This window comes from Lagopus muta, chromosome 1, assembly GCF_023343835.1.
Source record: "Lagopus muta isolate bLagMut1 chromosome 1, bLagMut1 primary, whole genome shotgun sequence".
NCBI classification, from domain to species: domain Eukaryota; kingdom Metazoa; phylum Chordata; class Aves; order Galliformes; family Phasianidae; genus Lagopus; species Lagopus muta.
The window spans coordinates 113058264-113083709 of NC_064433.1; the positions used below are offsets into that span (position 1 = coordinate 113058264).

Sequence of the window (25446 nt, forward strand, 5' to 3'; positions counted from 1 at the left end):
CTTGCTGCCTGCCGCCTGCCAAAGCCGCTCCCCGCCGTTAGTCAGCGCTCCTCCCGCTTCTCCTGCCGGCTGCCGGGGCTGTGGCTCCTGTTCCCCTCGGGGCCGGCGGCAGCGCGTCCTCCCGCTCCTCCTCCCTCCTTCCCCCCGGCCCCATGGCTTCGTCCGGCAGCGGCATGGAAGAGGTGCGCGTCTCGGTGCTGACCCCTCTGAAGCTGGTGGGACTGGTGTGCATCTTCCTGGCGCTGTGCCTGGATCTGGGCGCCGTGCTGAGCCCCGCTTGGGTGACGGCGGACCACCAGTACTACCTGTCCCTGTGGGAGTCCTGCCGCAAGCCCGGAAACTTGGAGAGCTGGCTCTGCGAGTCCACGCTGCACAGCGGTGAGTACGAGAGTGACACGCGGGTGTCCCCGGCCGCCTCCCGGTGCTCCGGCCCCACCCCGCCCGTGGGGACCTCGCCCGCGCCCGGGTGCCCCGCGGCACCCCCTGGCGCTCCGTTCTCGGCCGCTCGCCTTGGCTGCCTCCCTCTCCGGCCGCAACCTTTTGTCCCCTCTCTCCGGGCAGCCTTCCCGACCCCTGTGTCCGTGCTCGGTCTTCCATCCTCCTCTTCAGTCCCGACCGCTCTCCCCGCCCGGCTCCAGCCCGTTTCTCTGTCCTGCGAATGAAGGTGAGGGCGGTGGAAATGGGCTTTGGACGTAACATGCGCTGCTGAGGGCTCCGAGAGTCCATGTTCTGTTGTTTCTCCTCCCTGCGTGATGTTCTGGGGTTCAGCGGAGGTGTAAGGTTAGCTCTGTGAGTGACGGAGGTGACTGATTCTGTATTTGCACGCGGCGGTTTGCACGAAAGGTCCCGACTTTAAGCCGGTTTGGGTTATTTTTCTGTGTCGCCGTTGTTCTGAGAAGCTCAGGGGGATCAGGGGTTCTTACCATTCTATCCCCAACCCCCAGAGTCACTGGTCTTAGCTAGCTGGGGCTTCCCAAATATTAAAAAGAAAATTGCTGTTATTTGTCCCGAATGAGGACATCTGGATTTTAGCTCTCTGCCAGCCGTCTTGATGTGCTCAAGTCTTTTTCTAGTGCATATTGCTTGATATTGTTCCTATCATCTTCTGTACTCCTCTTTTCTCTCACTACATTCTCTGTTTTGACTTCTTGATGCTCGGCCTTTCATGTGGCTGGTTATATATACATATATATATATATAATATATATATAATGTTAATGCCATTTCACCGTTACTTGGAGCACTTGAGGGGAAAAAAAAAATACAAAAAGAAAACAGCATGTGGTATAAACAAGCTGCCTGTTGAATATTTTTCAGTGAATTCTTTTGTAGTTTGATAATTGTTTCCATTTTCATGCCTTTTTTAATTTACTTTATGCCGATGGCAACTTCTGGAGTCCCAACAGAAGCACCACAAAGGCAACCCGTCTCCCCCCCCCTCCCTCCCCCCCACATGAATCTCTAAATCATCCCTTTGCATCACTGAACTCTGCAACTTCTGGTACGTCGCCCAGGGATGAGATGCTGGCTTTAGGAAGGGGCAGAGAGCTGCTTTCACCTTGACTTCTCTGAAATCCTGTTGTAGGCTCTATGGAATTGCAGTTCTCTACTATGGTAGGAATAGTACATGTTCCTTTGCTCCTGTTCTTATTTTTTCTGCCATTGTGTAGAGTAATGTTGGAGGTTTTGAATGTTGATTGGGGTTTTTGTTTTATATCACATAATGCCAAAACAAATTGTAAAGAAACGTCAGTTCCAATCAGTTACCCGGGCTGCTTCACAAACTTTGGAGAGCTTTCTTTTCTTCTCCAGCATAAATGGAAATTTATGTAGGAATGTTGGCTTCTGCGTGTCTCCTTAGCAACGTGAATCCTTTACCCCTTTTTTCTGTCTCCTGAAATAGTATCCCCTTGATTGCAGAAGGACTTTTCAGATGGTGTGAATGAAAACCTGCTTCTACTCTGACCCCCCTGCGCACACACCCTTTGTCGGGTCTCCCCCCCCCAGTCAATCCCCCACTGCTCGTGAGTACACACAGACACAAAGTGGGACATGAAGAAAAGCAGGGCAGCTTATGGCACAGCATATACGGCAGCTGATCTCTCTGATTGCTTTGTTAGTTGCCTGTGTGCTCAGGGAAAGGTGGAGGATGAATCGGTGCAGACAGATGGAATAAAATGTAGTTTTGTAGGATGCTGTGTGGTGGAAATTTGCCCCCTCATGGTACTTTCTTCTGCCCTGCACTAAAATTTGACTCACTGAGTTGTGCTTGTTTTGCTTAGATACTTTCCAGTGTAGTGGAGCCAGGTTCCACAAGCTACTGGGGGAGAAGTGAGGGATTGTTTTATTTGAGGAGCCTGGAATAAGTTCTTCATTTTCCTCATGTTTGGCACACGATTCTACATTCTAAGGAGACCTGAAATATGAGAAACCACACTTTATGCTTTTGCTTTCTGCTGGTGTGTTATAATTCCCATTAGAGTCAATGGAGAGAATCCCAGTAAGTTCACCGAGTTGGTTTGGGCTCTTGTTTGAGACCATTTTGTGTCCTTGCTTAATATTTTAAGTGCACTTTCCTCCTACATCAAAAATATAGCGAGTGGTATATTTTAAAGAGAGTGGAGAGCTCCCACAGGGAAAGCTCTTTTAGCTTGATACTAACGCAAGCAGCTTTGTAGCTAGCTAGCTGTGAAAAGCAGTAGCATACACAGGCAAAAGGCATCTTCCCCCATGGTTCTCAGAGATTTACTTCATCATCCCTTGAAGGAGAGCACCTCAAGTGGCTCCATCAAGGGCAAGCTCATGCTAGAAGCTGTTAAAGCACATTCAAGGTTTAATTAAAAATCTTTGTAATTAGATGTAGGACCCCTGACTGCTATCAAAAGGGCAGCCTGGTAGCACTGAGCAGAAGGGAAGGCACAATGTGATTACATTGGCTGTTATAGCTAGCAGGAAGTGATAATTCTCAGTTTTCCTTGAGCGTTGCTGGTGCTTGGAGTATTTTCTTCGTTTGCTGTTTTCAGGCCTTTTTTCTGTAGCTTACAAGCAATCCTTTGCTCTCATACTGCTTATAAAGTTGTGTAGGTGCTGTACAGGGTTATTGGTTCAAGTGTGTGACATGGTGAGTCAGATTAATTTTTAAAATCTTAGGATGAGCTTTTTTATAATCTTCATTTGCTTTCTTCTTTTCAAGTCTACGTGAAATACCAAATACCTTTTTTTTTTTTTTTTTTTTTTTCTTTCTTTCTTTCTTGTGGTTACAATAACTGGGAAGGTGTTCATGCATATGCCTCTCTCCTTTATGAAATTCTAAAAGTCTCCCTAATATGAGCTTCAGGAGCTGAAGATTTGACGGAGTTGCTGGTGTGGAGAGCTTCGTGGTAAAATCTTGAGATCCAGTGTTGCTGCTCTGCAGTTTCACCAGCTGTCTTTGGGCATAAAATTATTTTCTCTGATTAATGCTTAAATTGGCCTCATGCACAAGTTGTCTTTAATCCTGCTGTGTTTTAAACCCACATGCTAAACTGGAAAACTTACAGTGCTTTGTGTCATTAAACAAAATTTGCTTTAAACCTAATTTGAAGTGTATTAAGTCTGATTTGCAGTGGTTCATTTACGGATTTATCAGGAGCTAAGAGTTATGATGAAAGTTCTTGTCTGTATCAGCATCTGTTTAAAATTAAATATATCTTTGCTGAACTGCATGGTGAATCTATGCCTGTACAGGTAGTTGCCTTATATTTGCAGAATAAATAATAATAGATTTGAATTTATGCAATTCAGTGTACCCATTATAATTTTCTAAATCTAAGATTTGTCAGCATGATGTAGATTCCATAGAGTCTGATCTGTCAGGTATGTGTTGTATTTTAGCTTAGATACATAGATATTCATAAAAAAGAATGGCTCCTTATGAAGCATTTCAGTTTCAGTGGAAATAGCACATATAAAAATATATTTGACTGAATGCCAGTAGCCAGTATGAAACCCTCCTGATTTATGGGGGACATATGACTTTGTTACTTAAGAATCCGTGTTTTTATGTAGCACTTGGTTTTCTTTAAGAGTATTACGTTATTTAAAAACTATTCATCCATGGCTATTTGAAAATTAAAACACTCTCAAAGAAATAAGTGTAGCCAGGTCCCTGTGCATATTCAAGCTTGGTGGTACACCGACCATACATGCAAGCTTAATTTACAGCTTAGAGCTGTAAAACAAGTCAAGCTTTGTGCTTATAATTCTGTTCTAATTTGTTCTTAAACATAAACAAAAATCAGAGGCTGCTCCTTTGGTAGCACTTGAAGAGGTTTAACCTTAATTATACCTTAGATGCAGATATCAGAATTAACATGGCTCAGTGGTCTTAGATGGTATCTGCTTGTTTTGAATCTAGACAGTTGTTCCAAGGGAAAATTGCTAGCTTAAAAGCAGCTTCCACGTTAGAAGATGTGGATCATTGCTCAGAGTTGATCTTGACACATTTGTAAAAATCTTAGCAAGTCTGATAGTTTGCTATAAAATAGCATAAGAAGAACAGATGTAATTTTACTAGGTCTGAAGAATGTAGCTCATACAATGTAAAGAGGAATTAATAAAGCGTTCATTTTAGTTTTGAAAACTGTGATCAGTCATTTTTCCATGTTACTCTTATTAATCATCGCTGACACTTTATCTGATGATAGGTATAAAATCAAAAGCCGTAATACCTCCACTCTTCACCTAAGACCCTGAGCAAGCTGCTCTAGCTTTGAAGTTGAATCTGCCATGGAGACTGGCTCTGCTTTCCACAGGGAGATGGATTACATGACCTACAGAGGTCCTTTCCAACCTGATTCATCCTGTGACTCTGTGATGACTGATAACTCTGTTTATGCCTCGTGTTTGTCTGACTCCTTAAATGTGTTCAAAACACCTTGAATTTGTTAGTTACCTCTCAATTAGCTTAAATAAAGTACTTTAAAGTACGCTTCCTCTTTTGTAAATGGACTGCTTGTTTTAGACAACCCAAGATTTGAGTAGTTTCAAACCACCCAAGGCCACGCTTTGTGAGAGTAACGGGTGTAAGACTTCTGTATAGTAGCCTAGACCTCTCAGTATGTGTATGGGAACTGTAGAGTCACAGCCTGAACCACTGATTGATCACCTGAGACAAGGATGGGGTCAGCCGTGGGAGCACAGGTGAAGGCAATTCCAGCCAGGCTGCACCCCTCCTAGACCCCATTTAAGGGCTGACTACCACTGGGGAAGGATCTCTTTCTGGAGATTCCTCCTTTTTGGAGTTTTTCACTGCAAGCTTAGATTCTCAGATATGGATAAGCATTCTCCCTTGATTCTTTCTTTTCCACCATGATAATCTTTCCAACTATAATACCTGTGAAGTACCATCCTTACCATGATACTCTTCCAACTGTACAAGTATGACATCTCCCACTTCAGCCACCCTGCTCCAGTCAATGAGGAAACATGGTTATAGCACCTTCATGTTCACTGTTTGAAGTTTATGCAAATGTATCTGATTGCATAGAGAGTACCACATGCCTGATCGCTTTTTAGAAAAAAAAAAAAAAAATAAAGGAAGACTTCTCATCTTAGTGGGTTGTTGTCACTGATGTTGTTCATTGAAATTTCAAAATTGGTAATGAATTCTGTAGCTGTAAGTTGTCTTTATTAAGAACTCTTGCACCAGTACATTGAGAGAAGTTTCTTATATGAGGGAGATTACAAGTGATTTAAATATTTGAGGAGACTTTATGCTTAGAATCAAGTGTGGAGCAACTTTGCCTGTTACTGATTTGTGGCCAGAGATGACTGCATAAGGTTCAAGGTAACAAGCTGTAAAAGGTAAAGTCTATCCAGCTGTCATGCTTTATGTGTTTTAACTTGTTCCAGTTCTACCATACAGAGACCATCGTTTTGATGGAAAGGACTCTGAACTGTTTTGAACACTAATTGTTTCTTTTTTTTTTTTTTTTTTTCATAAGGAACAACACAATGAATTTTGAAAATTGCAACAGATTGCTAGTTGGTTTGAAGAACATTGGTAATTGTGGGAGATAGTTATGCTTCTGTTACAACACAGAGTATAATTCTTCCTTCTTCAGATTACTAAAATGTAGTAGTGTATATGGATGAGGTCGGAAAATGTGAGCTTTACTTGAAAAGCTTGTATAACGCATCTCCCACACATCTCTCCTAATGACACCGTTCTAAGACTTCTAGTGTTTTGTGTTGTTCTTGGAGTTGTGGGTGTGTGTGTTTTGTGGTTTTTTTTTTTGTTTTTTTTTTTAACTCTCCTTGAGTGAATCAATATCCAGTAATTCAAATGGCATAGTAGCAAGCTAATTTCAGAGGAGTGCCATGTATCCAAGGGAAGGAATACCCAAGTATATGTTGTGTTATTCTGTGAATGAATTATAGGTTGTTACAATTTTCTGTAATGCTGCACTAATCTTGAAGTTATCTGTTGGCAAAAGAGATGTGCAATTCATGTTGCCTTTAAATAATAAAATAAAGATCTTTATAATGGCAGCACTTGACTCTATTTGGAGACGTACTTCACTTAGAGTTTTACTTGGTGATTTTTAGAATTACAAGCAGGTTATGACTCAGAAAGAGAGGAGCTATCCTAAAACCTCCTGAAGTGTATATTTTGTATAAATAAGCAATGTAATCCTTAATCTTCAGGAGATATGTCTGTCAGTGAGCAGAGGAGCAAGCACCTGCTATGTTTAAAGTCTCTCATACATCTGTAACCCCTCAGGCATTAGGCCATCTTGTCTTGAAAATCTGTCTCCTTTGCACAACAGCAGCAGCAGAGATGGTTACCATATTTTTATTGCTTTTGTTGTTCAGATTGATCTCCTGCAGGGTCTAAGCACAAAGCTTGCCATGGTGTCAAAGCTTGCTAACTTTGAGTCCAGTAATCTCAGTGCCACACACACACACTGTGTAACACAGCAGCTGAACAGAAACGTCAGATGAATGCAGTGCATATTTCATGCAGATCTACTGTAGAGATCATCCTGAGAACCTGGGTCTATATCTGCTTTGTGTGCTACTGACTTCTCTGGGAACCCAAATGTCCCCTGCTTGCTCAGCGGCATCCTGAGGTAGAAGACATAGAGCTCTGCTGGGCATTGGAAGGTGGATGGAGAGTTGCCTGCACTGCTGCCATTGTTCCCCAACAGATCTACATAAGCAGTGGTGTTGTTTAAAATGCTTCCTGTAGCATATCATGTATCTGCACAATGGATGTTTGTTCTGGACCCTGGTCTAGCAAGTGCTTCCCAGTCTGAGGAAGCTAGATAATGGAGCAGCCTCTTGGGAGGGTCATTCCAACAGGCTGCTCCCTAACCTGGAATAGAGCCAGCCTCTCCCTCTGATCAGTTACCTTGCTCTGCCTAAGAGTAGAATGAGAAACAGTGTCGTGTTCCTCCCACTCAGATGCTAGGTGATTGCTGAGGACTTTTCCCTCAAAGCTGGGAGAATCCGGGCTTCCTTGTTGTAAGGTCAGGACAGATCAGTTAATGTAAGACTGACTTTAAAGCAAGGCACAAGTTCACCTTCCCTCACATTTGTTTGCTCGCACATCTTGTAGATCTTGTTTATATTTTTTTCTGGCTTGGTTCTAGAAGATGGGAGAAGAGAGTGGTTTCAGTCAAACGTAGTAGTTACAAATTCTTCTAGGAAATGGAAACAGAAGTTTAAGTCCAGAAATTGGGAAAAGATGTGTTGTTTCTGAAAATTCCTCTAGCCCCTACGATGTGGTTGATGCCATGTCCCTGGAGACTTTCAAGGTGAGGCTGGATCAGGTCATGAGCAACCTGATCTATCTGTAATGTCCCTGTTCATTGTAGGAGAGTTGAACTTGGATGATCTTCAGAGGTCCCCTCCAACTCTAAGGATTCTGTGATTCTATATTGCAATTAAGGAGTCACTTGCCATTCTTTCATTAGTATTCTGTGTCTCAGTAAGATACAGGTATCCCTGATTCTGCACCAGTTAGCTGTTTTCAGACACATCTGTGCATAGTCATTTTTTTTTATTTGGCTGTACATGGCTTTCCACTCAGCATCAGAAGCATTAAACCATCCTGCAAGCTTCTTGCACTGTAAATTGAAAGCGGCTGATGCCTTATGTAGAACTTCTGAATTATCCTTAGGAGGCACTTAAGGATTTTGGCAGCCAGCTTAAAATACTCAAATTTCTGTTTGGATGTTGCCAAAATCCTGATGAATTAGATGTGGAAAAACTCACTGTTAAGCCCACCTGTGTTGTGCAAGACTCGTGGTATCCACGGCTTTGTGTGCAGATAAAGACCAAGTTCTAAGATATTAGCACGGTACATCAATCTTCTATTGAAAAAGAAGCAGAAAACTGTTTTGGCGCTTCCCTGGACAGCTTCTTTTTATGTATGAGACCTCATATAGTTTATCACATGTTCAAATTCACGCTAACATCACAAGTAGAGGACTGTCTTGATGACGTGTCTGAGTTTTGTGTTAAGAAACGAATGCACTCAGCCACAGCTGGCTGGTTGCCACAGCTCTGCCTAGTAGTAACTGCATGGACAATTTTCATACTTGAGAAAATGCAAAAGATAAAGTGCCTCTGGGCAGCAACTGGTAATGATAAAAATACTATGCAAAATGTCAAAGAGTAAAAAAAGAGTTACTGTTATTTTGTACAAGGCTTTGCTGTGGAAAGTTGTGGCCAGAGCAACTTAATGGGAATTTAGTATGGATCCTGCCAGAAAGTGTTTCTCGTTGCAGTGTGCAGAAGTGAAGACTGCAGACACTCAGTGAGCTGTACTTGTGTTTGCTGTACAAGAGTGGAGGAATAGAGACTTTGGACTTTCTGGTTTAGCTGTTTTGCCCTTCATGCTTTCAGCAGCCAAATGAATTCTTTTTCCTTGCACTTTTTTTTGTTTGTTTGTTTTTGAACATTAGGTAAAAGCAGAATTCATCTGACCATCTCCTTTTTTAAAACAAACAAAAATAATTTTTTTACATGCCAGGTGAGCTTCCAAAGAGTTGGCTTCTTTGTAGATGCAATAATTTTGTGTAAGATCTTAATCATTACTGAAGTGTCTTTTTTTTTTTTTTTTTAATTTCAGTATTTTGACTGAATATGATGGAGTTTCACCTACAGAGGTCAACATCTTAGCACTAAAATACGTCTGTTAATGCTGGAAAAAAGAGCATCATGCAACAAATATAGTTTTAGAATCTAGATTCTCCCTTGACTTTTTATATGACCATCTCACTTTTAAAACTTTTGTTAGCTATCTGATAGTTGAGTTGATTATTGTTGATTACCTTAAAAATAATTCTGAATGTGAAGCAATTGGGAATATTGTTGTAATCTTATTTGATTTAGCTGATGTGATATTCAGTGGATTATATTCCTGATGCATGGGTACCTCAACTTCTGATTTACTTGTTGCATACTTAAGTGCTATAATACTATTTACAGGAATGTGTATTGATTGAGAGCAGGCTAAGTTGAAGCTTTGCGATGAGTCAGAAAACAGACTTTAGAGTGTTTTAGGGTTTTTCATTTGTTTTCTTTTTCTCAACAAACAAAGGTTTTATTTTGTGTTATAAGGTCTTTGATTACTTCCAGTTTGTAACAAATGTGTACTTTCTTCAGCCTCTTGTGAGGAGAGGACTGTGGAGAACCTCTATTGAAAGAATTGAGTCATTGATTTTTAAGAGATGCGTTCCCTTTACTTGTGCTTCCTGATAGAACCATATGTACTAAATACTTCTCATGTTCCAACAATATGTTTTTACTTCTAAAACCTCTTACCATGGAATACCACATACAGGGAATATTTAACTTTTCGAGAATTCACCAAAAATATAGTAACTGTGATTATGCTAACTATTTGTCTTGCTCTTTCTCATGTTAACAAATGATCTTTTTAAATAAACAATGTAAAACTTAGAGTTTTTTTCTATCTTTTTATGACTTTTTTCTGATTTTAACATGGTACCAAAGTACTGTTTGGCCCAAGAAATAGCACATGTAGAGCTGCTTCTAATTAAAACTGAATATACTGTCAAAGCTTTAGGTCTTTTCATTTGGAGGGACAAAGAGAGGAAAAGTCCCATCTTTCAGTGTGAAAATTAATGTGGTTTCCATACTAAGAAACAGGTAGAATTTCCCAAAGAAATGCAATCAGTCTGTATTTATAAAAGAGCACTTAATTATGTTTGAACAATTAACTGAAATGTAATCATATACAAGAATATTTTTTACTCAAGATAGTAGTTTTTATGAATTTTATACCATATGGGTTTTGATGTACAAAGTACCTGGGTTCAGATTTATATACATATGCAAAAACAGAGATCCACATCCTTAAACTAACAGGCAATCTGTTAAAATAACAATTATGCAGATGTTATCATCACCATCAGAACTGAGGTATGTGTTTCCTATGGTATTATGGTATTCACATTGTAATGCTTTATGGGCAGTGCAGAGCAGTTTTTATATATTGAAATTCTGCCCCTTTACTGTGTTCTTGTGAGAACCCACTTGAAGTAATGCATCCACATCTGGGTCCTCCAACACAAGATGGATATGGAATTGTTGGAGCAGGTCCAGAGGAGGGCCACAAAGGTGATCAGAGGGCTGAAGCACCTCCCCTATGAGGACGAGCTGAGAGAGCTGGGGCTCTTCAGCCTGGAGAAGAGAAAGCTCTGAAGAGACCTTTTAGTGGCCTTTCAGTACCTGAAGGGTCCTATGGGAAAGCTGGGGAGGGACTTTTTACGAGGGTATGTAGCAACAGGACAAGGGGATAAGGTTTTAAACTGGGAGAGGGTAGATTTAGACTAGATATTAGGAAGAAATTTTTTACTGTGAGGGTGATGAGACCCTGGAACAGGTTGCCCGGTGAAGTTGTGGATGCCCCCTCCCTGGATGCATTCAGGGCCAGTCTGGATGTGACTTTGAGCAACCTGGTCTGTGGGAGGTGTCCCATCCAACCTAAAACATTCTATGAGTCTATAACTTGAGGCTTTTCTTAAGAAATGTCTTGAATCCTTTTACATCTTAAAAGATGCTTTAAAATAATAATAATAAAAAGACTCTGGTTGTTCAGACTGCTTAAATCCTGAAAATCAAAAGAATTCAATTTAAAAGTATTGTTTCTGCGGGTGCAAAACAACAAAGCAACTTAATTTTGGCATGTCTGCATCTTTTACTATCTAAACACTTTTTAAACATTTGTGGCAGTGAAATTTTACTGGTTACTGGCATTTTTCTTAGATAGTTGTTGCGCAGTGAAAAATATTTGTGAGTTCTTGAAGTGTTAAAATATTGCATGTTTTGAATCCAGAAGACTGATAATGATCATCTCTAAAGTCCCATTTTGCTCATTTTCACGCACATTTTTTTTAATCTCTGTATGAACTGAACTGCTGAGTCTTTAGAAGTGAGTACAGTAGCTTGTTTGCAAGGTTTTCTCTTGCTCAGAAATGGTGCAAGCATATTTTGAATGCCTTTTAAGTAGGCTGATGATGGTTGTGTTATGTGTACTGGTAACACCATGTAAAGGAAAAATATGCTGTTCTTGATGCTGGACAGTCTGAGGAAACTACTGATATTTACTGTAGGAAAGTGTGATTGCTGTGTTCATTTTGTTATAGCTAACTTATCTTAGAGGGTGTTCTTCCTTCAGAGGTAGAGATCCAATTGTCTTTGTATGTTTCTTTTCTTTTGCATTAGCAAAAAGAAATGTTAGGTAGAAAGTCCTTGCAGAAAGAAGGTGTTACTTAATGGAACCTAGGTTTTGTTTTGTCACCAGCTCTGATGGCTTTCAGAATTGAAAGTTAAGGTGTTTCTGAGACTACAAAGAGTTTTAAGTGTACAGTTTCATGGTAGGCAATATAGGAAAGCTCAGTCTAGTATTATTTATGCAGTAATGTCTGACTGGAATTACTTCTACAGTGTTCTTTGAACAGAATCCTCTGTTGCAGTTCTACATAAAGGTTGGCAGCATTGTATGCTCCTATGAATGGAAGTTGGAACTACAGGGGAAAAAAAGAAGCCAATTCTAGACATTTTGGCCCAGAACACAATGTTAAATACCTAATTCTCAGTAGTGTGGAACATAACTTCATATTGGTCCTCTTGCCAACATCAATGATGAGGTTCTCTTATTCCAGGAACTAATTTTGTTTGACTAAGTCATTTCTCTTTTAGTTGAGTGTGTAGGTGTTTTTTGACACTGGTTTGTGCTTTTACCTCCCACATCTTACTATAGTAAGGTAGCTTATTTTTTAACCTTTCTAAAATCCATTGATATGTCTGTTCTGGGAACTAAATTATATTCTAACCTCTTGCTTCCATCATCTTTGCCTTAGTTATTTTTACTTGATTGGTGATCTTGCTTTGGGAAGCAGTAGCGTACTCAAGGGTTTTCCCATTTATTTACTACTCTCAACTTGCATGTATTTTATTTGCGTTAGACTTGGCATGTAGTCAATGTGAAGATAACATTTAACATTTTATTATTTGTTGTGTCTTTCAAAAATGTTGGGCTTTTAGTTTTCCCATCTGGCACTTTGACTTACCACTTTTCTATGCCTTTTAACTTTGGGACAGAATGGATTTGTCTAGTCTTTATATCTGTGCAATTCTTAAGTGCAGGGATCTCTTTCATGGTGTTCCAAAATGGTCTGTTCTGTTTATTTATTTCTGTATTTTTATATCCATAGCACACTCTGATATTGGAGAAATACAGTCTAAATCATCACTGAACTAACTCCTTAGTGTTTTTGAAGTATCATGTCAGTGTTAAACACCACTTCTCATAGAATTCCAATCCATAACTAAAATCATATTTTCACCCACCAACAGTAAAGCATCAGGACATATTTTTAAAGTAAAAGAGGGGAGATTTAGATTAGATCCAAGGAAGAAATTCCACCACCACAGGGAAGCTGTGGCTACTTCCATCTTGGAGGTGCTCAGGGTCAGGTTGGATGGGCCTGAACAGTCTGGTGGATTGGAACTAGGTGGGCTTTAAGGTCCTTCCCAGGCAAAGCCTTTCTGTGATGCTATGACATACAGCAAACTGCTGTTTTAGATTGCATGCTGAAAGTAGGAGAATGAAGGATTGTGCTTTTCTATCTCTTTAATTCAGTTTCTTCATTTCTCCCTTTTATCCTTTTTCATGTAGCACACAGTGGCTTTTTGTGATTATAGCTGCAAATCTTCCATTTCCAGAGCCCACAGCTGCACTGTAGGTATCTTCAGCAGATTAGGTCCCTGTTGAAGCAAGCTGTACTCTTCGTTGATTAGGTTTTTTTTTTTGTTTCTATTTTTAAACACAGAATTTTGATCTTCTCAAAAAAAGAATGTGGATTTTTATTGCTGCTGTTCTTAGTAACCTTAAAATCTCTTCATTTATTCTGAGAATAATTAATCTTGTTATTTACTTTGAACTATGTAACACGTTTAGCCATTTCATTCTAAGCACTGTATGCATGATAGTACTTTCAAAGTAATGAGATGATCCATTGGTCCTTTTCTCATAAGCTGATTGTGGATCTTCTTCCTTAAAGTAAAAAAAAAATAGTAGTGATGAGTAATAAATAGTAATTGGGTTCCTTTTCTTGAAGCCCACGATTGCAGGGAAACAGGGTCTTAAGAGAACTGCAAAGAGAGGGAGCACAAACATGTGCTTCTCTAAGGCCTTACAGAATCTTTTAAGCTAGACATTCTGTAGATCCATGGTGGTCATCTACTTACAAATTGATTTTGCTTTTATATTATCTGAGACTTCAAGGACGTTTATAACTACATCCATAATGCGTGAAAATAGCTAGCAAATACACAGGGTTCGATCAAGAAGTTGCTTTCGGGGGAAGAAAAGTAAAATTGACACTTCAGAATGGATTTCAGATTTGACTCCGTGCATGTAATGAACATTACTGCCTTTATAAGGGCTTAACATCCATTTTTATTAGTATTGAAAATGATTTATTTTCCCTTTCCTTTATCATCTTCTTCCTATAGTTTTGTTATTACTTGGCCTTGCTGCCTCTATGGTGGCATGTGTCCATGATCAGCCTTTGCATTTCCCTTCCTATGCCACCCCAGTCAGCTCAAGCAGAGGTTTGACTTTCGCTCTGTTCTCTGAGAAAGTTACAGCACTTAGCTGGGGTCAGCTAACGCATGCTGACTGATTCTGGCCCAGCTTCTATTTCTCATTCTAAATTGGGCAAAACCAAGCTACCAAATTATTCAGTCTTCCTCAAGCTAAAATCCCAGTGAGGCCAACTAAGTCTTGAAAATGTGTGGGAGGTTGCGGCACTTTACTCTTGAATCACATCTGTTGTATAAAGGTGTTTTGCTAATTAGGAAGAAAGAAATCCAAAGTGTAGCTGTGTATTTACCCAAGCTTTGGTGCAGGCTCTCTGTGTTCTTTGTATTCTGATGTTTATCCCCAAGCCCGTGGGCTCGTTTTGCTGCAACTGACTTATATTTTTCTTTCTCTCTTTTCCACACAGACTGGCAGATAGCTACTCTTGCTCTGCTGTTGGGTGGTGCTGCCATCATTCTCATAGCTTTCCTGGTTGGCCTGATCTCTATCTGTGTGGGATCTCGGAGACGATTCTACAGACCAGTTGCAGTCATGCTCTTTGCTGCAGGTAAGCAGTTTACCAGCACTATAATTAAAATTTCACGAGGGCAGTTTACTTTTGCAAAAGATGATGTTCCTGGTTCTGTATACTGATTCAGAGACACTTGGTTTACTTCTTTAAGTCCTAAGGGGCTTTTTGAGGATACTATTTTTGCAAGGTATTAATCAGTTTTGCAATTGCACTATCTCAAAGTTCAAAAACATTTATTGGCATTTAATTTTGTGTCTGGTGAATACATGCAGCAGGGGAAACTATGGCTGATAAACCCATTTAAGTACCATTTTTAGTATATGACTTTGTATAGCTGCATGGCCCCAATCTTATTCTTCATCCAAAGCCTTTTCTGGAATTTTAGCATTCTTCCTTTTACAGTTTTAAAGTGGAAAAACAACTGCTTGGATGTGAACTCTTGAAGCCATTAATGTAAAAATAAATATGTTGCAAGGTGTTTATATATGCCTCTGTACTGCTGGAGAACTTTATTTCATTGTGTCATTTTGTTTCCTTAGTTGTTAATTTAACAAACTGTCACCCTGTGGTCCCTGTTTGGCTTTTAAGAACATCAGGGTGGAACAGTTTATCTAGACTGTTGCAAAATCTTCAGGGAGACTTGTACATCTGAATCATCTGTGACACTGTTTCAGTGAGGTATAATTACAATATCAAATCATCTCCTTTCATGGATTCTGGTGTTCTAGGGCTTAGGCAGCACGGATGTTTCTATTTCTCCCGAGATTCACCAGGAAAGGTGTGCCTTCATCCTGTCGCTCACATCCGCATGGGAGCTAGCAGCTTAAGCCCCTTTTGACAGTCCATAATGAAGGGATTGAAAAAACCTAGTCTTCAGGATGTATTTGAAAAAGCCACTTACAGGGATATGAAAAAATAAAAACTAGGCGTGTGAAGGGCATTCTGGAATGAAAGGAAGCTCTAGGGAAGACTCCTGCTGCCCCCTGCTGTTTTTCTTAGTTTGACTGAACCACAGCATTTTGAGATGCACTTTTATTTGTTCACGGAATGTAAGTAGGTTATATTTTATTCGCTTTGAGAAAAAGAGCACAGACTGGGATCAGATTCTCTGAACAGAAATTGTATTTTTTTTTTTTTTTTTTTTTTTTTGCTCTGTTTGTTGCATTGCTGAGCTGGTTGAATAAATAAAGGCGCTAATGCCATTACTTTCAAAAATTAACATTAATTTTGACATTATAAAACATGTTGGGTGTTTAACTTCCAAGGAAATGGGATTCTTGAATTTATGTAGGTGTTTCTTATTTGTTTTTTTATTGATCATTACGTGTAGTAATTTAGTAATTGTTCAGGTATGCACTGTTCTTGCCATATCTCTCAGTTAGTGGGTAGTTGGTACTGGGAGGAGTTGAGGGGGAAGAGCAAAGGAAAAATCTTAGTATTTGGCCTATAGCTTAGTTTTTAGTCCTGTGCATAAAATTATTTCTAGTCTGTTAAGAATGAAGAGGCAGAGGCAGAGATTTAGAGTCCTAGAATATCCCAAGTTAGAAGGGACCCATGAGGACCACCAAGTCCAACTTCTGGCTCCATAAAGGACTACCCAAAATCCAAATCCTGTGTCTTAGAGTGTAGTCCAGATGGTCCTTGAACTCCAACACATGGGGCTGCAACCACTGCCCTGGATAGCTTGCAGGGCCTGGCAATCTGCTAAAGAACCTTTTCCTAATCTCCAACCTGACTCTCCCTGATACAGCTCCTACCTCTGGTCACTGGAGAAATTAGATTTGTGAGCTGTAGCTCACAAGTTGTGTTCACTACTCTCTTTGCCTTTATGTATATGTACACATGTGCATGCATTTTAAATTGTTATGTCCTGAAGTTTGTTAGAGGAAGAGAGATGATGAGGTTAAGACAGCCTGTTTTGTTCTTCTTCATCATCTGGCAAATCTAAGATGAATTACGTGGGGATTTGGTGCTGACATTGATGCTGTTCATTTTCTATGGATTTTATGTTTCTTTTCAGATACTTTTAGAGATGAATATGGACTGACATGTCTTGAAAGAATCAGAAGGATAGTCCACTGCTGAAGTTAAAGAGAAGGTCAAGGTTGCAGGACATTAGTTGTGCCTTATGCAACTGTATGTAGGTTCAAGCCTCTATCCATGTTTTTTACAGAACATCTGTGAAGCTAGAAAACTCTGTTCTGTGAACTTACAAAATATTTTGTGTTACCACTGTGGCTGATTAAGAATTCATCTCTGCGTGCTTCTACTGGTGCCTGGTAGGAGGATACTGTCTGGAGATATTAATGGCATTTGTGGAAAAGAACGAAAGTGGCCTCCAGTCATTTTAGAATCCAAGCAATTCACTCTAGACATTTTTCTTCTAGTTTCAGTGCATCTTTTTAAAATTTTGTTTTTTATCTTAGTTTCAGGTTTTAGTTAGTGACTTCGTAGGTGAGGAAGGCAAATGAGTTACCAGACCTGGAAGAGATGATGGTGATAAAGTCAAGATACTGAGAATAAGTCAGCAAATAATCAACAGAAGTATATGTTTAAACCACGCACTATCAGCTCTCTGTAACTGGGAGAGGAACAGGAATACTTCAAGTAATGGGAAAATGTGGAGCATACAGAGGCAGAGTTGCAGGACAGTTTTGCATGGAGCTACCTTGGGTTCAGTGGGGTTTGTAGACATTATCTCACTGCTAGCTGTTACTATCTCATGGTGGCTTGTGTCAGTGTGTTGTGTGAAGACCAAAAATCAGTCTTAGTTGAGCTGGTAGGCTGTGTGTCCTCATATAGCTCTTTTTGTTTGTTTTGTTTTGTTTTGTAGGGACCTAATTAGATTATATACTTGCTGGGGTATCAAAGTGCTCCTGATTCAACCTGTCCCTGAGAGCTGCATTCTCAAAGTACTACGTCCAGTCTCTTACACATGTCAGTGTAGGGAGTCTCATGATGTGGTTACCAAATGAATGCCAACAGAGTCAAAGTTTAGGAATAGAAAGAAAGCATGTAATTGTTGAGAGTCCTTAAAAGCAACTAAAAAAGTAAATTTAAAAGGTGTTTGTGTTCATGCACTATATTCTAACAGTGCTTTTTGAGAAGCTGCAGAGCTTGTGTTCTCTCTGTCTTAATAATTTTTCTCCTTCTCAGCCCATTATGACCCAACTTTACTGACTGGGAGGTAATGAAATTTCGTATGGATGACTTATGTCAAAACAATTTCATTACCTTTTATGATTAGGTCTTAGAAAAAGAACCTTTGGGGTCAGTAAGCTTTTAACACATTTCACAGGGTGTTCTTATGTATAAGCTGGAAAAATGATGGTTAAGTGAAAGTGTGGGTGAGGGATTAGATGAATGACAAGCAGATAATATTTGGAAAATACTTAAAGAACATGTCTTTACATTCTGACAGGAAATGAGAGCACAGTTCTGCTTGATTAACTCTTGAGTTCTGTGCTGTTATTTATATTTATAATACTGTGAAACATAGAATAACAGTATACTTGCCGAGCTTACTCTTACAATGAAGCTACAAAAACTGCAGTTATACTGGAGAGCAGAATTTGATTGTGAAGAAGTGGCAGAGTGCTCTGAACAATTAAGGTGAAGGAAGTAGTTAAGTTGCTACAAGAAGGCAGAAAGAATGACAGCATCAAAGAAATAAGTTGACAGGATATTGACAGGATACTCTAGGTCATGTGGCCCAGCCTCATTGTTGAAGCAGAATAATCACTAACATTTGATCTGTTAACTTTGCTTTATCTTGACCAGTCTTAAAGAACTCAAAGAATAAGATTGTGTAACCCCTTCAAGTACGTTGTCCTACTGTCACATTTGCCTCCATGTGTTGTTTTTCTTTTTCCTGATACCCATCGTGAATGTCTGAAACTGAATTTCACATCCATTGCCAATATCCTGGGTTTCCTGGCACTACAAAAAGCTTTGTTTCTCTATCTTTGCAGCTGCATTTGAAGGTAGATGTAGGCTGCTGTGAAATTGTTCCTTTGTCTCCTCTTCATGTATCTAAATAAAACAAGTGCCTTCATCTCCCTCCTAAGGATGATTTGCTGCAGGCTTCAATCATTTTGTCAGATTTTTGAACCCTTGCTCTTGGCTGGTGAATTTGTGCTGCCTACAGATTGCCTCGTTGTTCTGCCAGTGTTTGGAGGTGCACTCCGTATTTCCAAGGTTTGAAGTGAGGCTGACCAGCCTACAATTCTGTAAATTTTTTACTTCTAATCAATTTGAAACACAGGCACAACTTTAACCTTTTTTTCCAGTCATTGCGAATATCTCCGAATCGCTGTTGAGTTTTGTATAGGTGAGAGAAGCTTCACAATTGCATTGACCATCTCTTTCATCACACTTATGTCGGTCCCATCCATCCCCATAGGCAGGTAACTGCTGAGTGCCCTAATTCTTCCCAAATCTTCCACAACCCTTGGAGATCTTGGGGAAGGTTTCATGTTTTTACTGTCTGTCACTAGACTGGTTTTCTTTCCATCATTGGACGAATATGTTCAGAATTTCATTTTGCAATTAATGCACCTGTGGAAATTCTTAACTTTTTTTTGTCATTTCCCAGCTTTATGTTGAGCTCCAGCTGGGCTTCAGCTTTCCTGGTTTTGTATCTGTGCATCAAAACTATGCTTTTATATTTCCCACTCATTGTCAAGCTTTGTTTCCTGTTCATGTATGCTCCTTTCTTACATGTTCATTGAAAAACTACTTGCTCGGTCAGCTGGACCTCCTGATGAAATTCCTTATCTTCCTGTGTAGTACGGTGGCCTGTTCTAAGCTAGCACTATTTTAAAAATCAGCATGAATAACCCCTCCCTTTCTCTTTGTGCTCCTTCCCAGGTAATTGTACAGGATTGTATTAAGTACAAAAACTTCCTGTACAGTAGTTTCTTGTCTGTTAATCCTTGAAAATGCAGCACCCATTGGTTTTTAATAAAGCATATGTGAATGAAAGAATGGCCGAGAGTAGCTGAGAAATACCTGAATTTCTTACTAATACCACGATTTTCATAAGTAGAGACTAATTGAAAAGAGGCTTTATAAGCAAGTCTGTTAAACATTTTAACAAAGGAAAAAAAAAGAATACTTTCCTAGTTTTAAATGATTTGTTGTGGGTTTTTTTGGTATGTTTAATATGATGAGTGTGTATATTTCATGTAAATAGAGTAAAACTATTATTCTTGTTCCTGTACGATTCTCTTGCAGTTGTCATTACTTTAGCCATAAAAATCGGTCTAAACTTGAAATGAATAGTCTGTTCAAAAAAGAACAAGAAAGAGTTTTAAAGTGGATTTTTTCTTTAAAAATTTATTTTGCAGCCTTTTTTTCTACAGGAAAGAACCAATGTTTCTCAAGAAGTGTAATACCTATACGTTCCATAGGAAACAGGTCAATGTAGCATGGAGTCCATTTAAATTCACTGAAAGCAGATCACTAGTTGCAGGCGTTGACTTTAACATCTTTTTGGATCTTACAGGCCATTTTTCATAACTTACTGTCTTCTTGTGGTCTTTATCCACTTTATAGGGAGTATCAAAGGTAGGACACTAAATTAGTGCGAAGTGACAGCAGTGTTACACAGTGTGGCTGTTTCTGCCTACCTGTTGTTACCAACACTTTAAATTTTTTTCATGAGTGTAGATGAACTAATAGTAGCAAAAGCAGGAAACCTCATCAAATATGTCAGAACCATCTGTCGTAGCTGTTGCTCCTTAAGTCACATGTTCTTTTGGTGTAACCACTCTTCTGCTTTGTTTTGACGAGTCCAGCCTATAGAATAAAATTCCATATGCTTCTCATATTAGATTGAGGAAAAGTAGAGAGTTTCCTTGGTTGAAACTTGATAGATACATGCACACTGAGGGCAATTTCTGTATTGACCCAGCCAAGGTGCTGCAGCCCCTGTTCAGGAGGCCATTAATGAACTTTTACCCATTCATCTGAGGAAATCCTCTTTGACTTTGAATGGTCTTAAAGATGCTTCTAAAAGTGAACATATGTTGAAGTGTTTTGGGGTGTGATGATACTCTCATTATACAGAATTAGAATATGTAATCTTTTCATAAGAGTAGGAGCTTTCTCTGGTATGTGCTGTCAAAAGTTCTCCAGTACTGCACAGTATTTTGTGAGCTGGCAAGCAAAAATTATATTAAAGTGAAATAATGCAAAGTAACACTTCAATAACTCTGGGATTAAAAAAAAAAAAAAAAAAATCCTGTGGATTTTGGTACCCACATCAGAAAATCCAAACGTTGTTCAGTTTGTCAGTCCCAAGGAGGAGTCCAAAGACTAGTCTGTAAGCTAACTGGCTGCTAGGCAGGGATGAATTTCCAGTGTGTGTTTTATGCAGTGTTATCAGTGTATGTAATCAGTACTAAAAGTCCTCTCCCCCTTGCAGTCCCCATCCTGAGGATAGGAGAGCATTAGGCTCCAGGTGTGTAATGGATGGTGACAGTTTGACAGCACTAAATAGGGCATGTGGGAATTAAAACGAAAATGATGGTTTTCAGGTGTGCAAAACGTTCAACCAACAGGAGAATATAATTAACATTATTTTCCTGTGGTTTCCCTGTGTAATTTCAAAAGGGCTTCTGTAGGCCCAGTCGTCTTATTCTTTACTGTCCACTGGCTTTATAAAAATTCTATAAAGAGTGATTGTTCTTTGTAAAATACCTTGCAAACTCTTTAACAAAATAAATAAAAGACGTTCCCAGTCAATGTTAATACTGTCATTATGGCATTATGTTACACACTACTGAACTTTCATTGGAATGCATCCCAGGTCTGCAAATGCTTAAGCATGTGCTCTGTTTTGTGGGTGTGCACATCCTGAGCGCATCAGAGGGATGGCAGTCTGTAGGGGAAATCTTGTGCTGAAGTCTTCATAATTTGGTTGTGCTAAATGCTAGAATTGAAAACTGAATTCTTTGTATGAAAATTAGGGTTCTTTATCTGCGTTTTCCCTTTCAGGTTCCTTTGTGCTATTTTGATGTAACGCAATAGCCAAGATGCTGAATTTCTCTGCAGATGCGTGGATCAAGTTGCATGAGATCTGGCACTTGGAGACAGTGCTGTAGAAACTAACGGTTTTTAAGCTTTTTCGTGCCTTGAATTTGATCTGTTTTATTAACTTTTTTTAGCATGAAACATCTCTGACCCGCCCTCGAAATTCATAATACAAGGAAATGCTTTGCAAGTGGGAAGTTTAGTGATTGATCAAACTTTATGGGTTCCTTGGTATTCTGTGCAGTAATATCATTAATTCTGATTACACTACACGGTAATGCATGTGAAGTAGGTAATTTGGTGAGCCTCCACTGAACATAAATATGGATCACCTACTGCAATTAATTACTGTTAGATGAAGTAAATGATTTGATTCTGAGCTTTATTTCTTAATACTCATTTGTTCTTGCTTCTCATTGTTTTGACTTGGTTTTAATAGAATTGGAGCAAGAGATTTTAGATTTGTTGCTACAGAAGGAATAATGTTTCCAGGCCAAAATACAATGAGGAGAGACAGAAAAGAATTGGAAAAAATTGTTTTCGCTATTTATTTACCAGACACCTGATGGATTGTTTTCATAGCATAACAATAATATTTTTTCATCATCAGAGGAATATGCAAGACCTGCTCGGTTCTTCGGATGAAGTAAAGGTTGCGTATGTGATGTATATGAATATTATATATATGCATACATAAGTGTGTATGCATAAATATGTAGTACTCAAAAAGGGCAGTACTTACTACACAGAACTGCACCAAGAACATTTGGAAATGCAAATTTTGGTTTTGTGGTAGTTTTATGGAAATGTATTAAGGCCTCTTCTGACATCTGATTTGTTTCTCTTTCAGTTGTTCTTCAGGTGTGCAGCTTAGTCCTCTACCCAATCAAGTTCATCGAAACAGTCAGCTTGAAAATATACCATGAGTTCAACTGGGGCTATGGCCTGGCTTGGGGTGCAACTATATTTTCATTTGGGGGTGCCATTCTTTATTGTCTGAACCCTAAGAACTATGAAGACTATTACTAGAATCATTTAATGAAAAGAAAAATACCAGAAGGATTACCCCCATCTTTTCTAACTCACTGTTTTTTTAGAACACTCGTGGAGCACCAGTCTGCTCTGTTGATAAAATAGCCTTTGCCTTTTGGGTGTGAACACTGTAACCAGCTTTTACAACCATTTAGAAGAACTGCAAACACTAGGATTGTTGATCTTACGTAGGCAGATGCTGCAAGCTGCTGATACATAAGCTTTGTTTTTCCTGACAACAAGCAAAGGATCTACATGACAGCGATCATTGTGAGAAATTTAGTTGGAATGTGAATGCAAGGCCAGCATCTGCTTTTGCCTTCAGGGGAGCAGCTGGTGTAGGCTCCATTTAGAAGTTTCCCTGTATCATAGAGGATTCAAATGTCTGATAAGCAGGCAATGGCATCTTGTACAATAGGCTGTGTTGGCCTCTTGTTACTTGCTCAGAAAAGCTCTTAAGGAATTAGTTGCGAGTGACTGTGTCCAGGGCAGTGAATGTAACTGGTTAATGGCTTGTCTAATATCTGCATTCAGCAGTCTTCTGGGAGAAGTAAAACAGCTACACAGAGAGGATTTCATGAATCGACATCACCATGCCAGCTGTAGCAGATTGTTGAAGGAAGTCCAAACCCAGAGACATGTGCTTCTGACTGTGTGGTTGGAAGTTGTCTCAATTCTTGAGTATTTTGTTGAGGGGGGGAGAGCGGGGGTGGAGATAGGGGGGAGAACAAAAAGAGCTTATATGTCCCTAAGGCATCTGAAATGCATGAATGAATTGCAGTTTTCCTAAGGACTCATTTAACTTCTGAGCAGCATTATGAAAAAATGCATATGGAACAAGTTTGATTATATTTTTGGAAGGTATTAGTATAAGCAAGTATATATAATACATATATAAATTCAGAGGAAGAAAGAGAATTATCTTTAAATTGTAAGAGGAGCTGTGGTGCAGTGGTTAAAATACTAACGTTGTACACATTCTTTGGGGTCTTAGACCAGTACCCACAGTCATGATTGGTGTTACAAAATAAACCTAAAATGATTTGTTTTCTGTATATGCCCTTGTACAGACTCTGTTATGGGAAATGCATAAAAGTTCACTTCTACTAAGGTAGAAGTGGATGAAATAACTACTTTCTATTTCACATGTAATTCCGTACTTAATAAAAATTGTGGAAAAAAAAAAAAAAAAAGTTACAAGGAAGAAAAACTACCATATGAAAAAATAAAATCTAGTTAGATTGCAAGTGTTTCTGATAATCAAGAATATAGCCAAGGCCCAATCACATCCATATTACAGTATTAGCACTGCAGGAGCTGATCTCGTGTTTTTAAAGACTGGGTTTGTAATGGACTGGCTGATGATTGTGTATCTAATTACTCCTTGCTTGGTATGCTTCCCACTTAAACACCCCCAGACTGTACCCACCAAATGGAACCCAAGTTAAAGTAGAGAGAACTTCTATGTGAATTTAATCCGCATCACTTTTATTTTTGTTTACAATTTCCTTCTTTTCGTATTTTCGAATTTAATTATGAACATATTTTTATACAATTCTAATCTGTAGAAATGACTATTTTTTAATGGAGAAATTTAAAGTATATTCTATGTGGGCCTCTGCACAAGCAGATATGCTGCTGTTGCTTGTCCACCTCTGCACAAATGGTTTTGCTGGTTCCAGGGAAAAGGCTGCCGATTGCCTTGATGTTAAGAATGCGTTTGCAGTGTTGATGTTTGTGCCACAGTGCCCAGAGAGCAGAGGATCTGTAGGGACCGTGCTACCCCAGGACTGCCTCTCAGAAGCTGTTCTCAAACTGCTGCTGCCGTGTGGAGGTGATTTTTAAGATGTGGTGCCTCTTGGGAGTTAAGTCTTTACTATCACAGCAGAATATTCTGTATCAGCACTCCTGAACCAGTGGTGATTAATTAGATTAGGCAGAGCAAAACGATAGCTGCATTTAGGAGGGATTGTATGGCAATGCCTAAGGAGAAAAGAACATGGGAGGGAAAAATATGTCCACTTATTTTGCAGGCACCAGAGAGCATTCATAACTCTGCTCTTCCTGAGGCTGACTTAAGGCAGATAATCAGTATACAGTAAACTCTATATCTTTCTGAACAGCTGCGTAGTTCTGCTGTTACTTAGCAGCACAGAAAGTATTGTAAATTGGCGTGGGAGTTAGGCTGACGTAGAGAAGCCCACTGTGAGAAGATCGCTGTACCTTTCTAGGAGAGCGGTGTTTTGGTGCCAGTGTAGCACAGTACTATGCCTATTCTGGCAGGAAGTTACTGTGCTGAACTCGTATCACATCTTCTAATTTATCAGATAGTGGGTTTTTTTTTAAATGTAGAATTTGAGTGAAATCAAGCGTCAGCCTTAAGGCACACACAGATTAATTGCTAGCACTCCTAAAGTCACACAGCTCTTAATTTGAATGATGTTCGGGCAAAAAACAAACAAACGAAAACCCTACAAACATGGATGCCTAATAACAAAGTTCTTCATTCGTATGTGAGTTGGAGAAGCAATTTTTCAGTCTCAGCACCTGATTTTCCTCCAGAGCCTAATGTTAGCTGTGAGGACGCACCTCTCAAACTCCTCAGGTCCGTTAGCAGTGTTCAGACTTAGGCACCTACCTTAATCAGCTTGGAAACCTCTTGTAAGTTTATGTTGCTACTTCAGTTTCTTCTTTTTTAGTAAATGCTGCTTTTCAGGGCTGAATGAAAAGTGACTACAATGTTTTT

At 39.4% G+C, this 25446-nt stretch overlaps 1 protein-coding gene across 1 annotated transcript; it reads left to right on the plus strand.

Moving 5' to 3' along the window:
- TMEM47 (transmembrane protein 47) lies at window positions 1–23893 on the plus strand. Its single transcript, XM_048933042.1, has 3 exons — window positions 1–378; window positions 14529–14669; window positions 22519–23893. Exons 1-3 carry the CDS (start codon window positions 153–155, stop codon window positions 22695–22697), a joined length of 546 nt encoding a protein of 181 aa, XP_048788999.1. The 5' UTR covers window positions 1–152; the 3' UTR covers window positions 22698–23893.
- Window positions 23894–25446: the final 1553 nt, after the last annotated feature.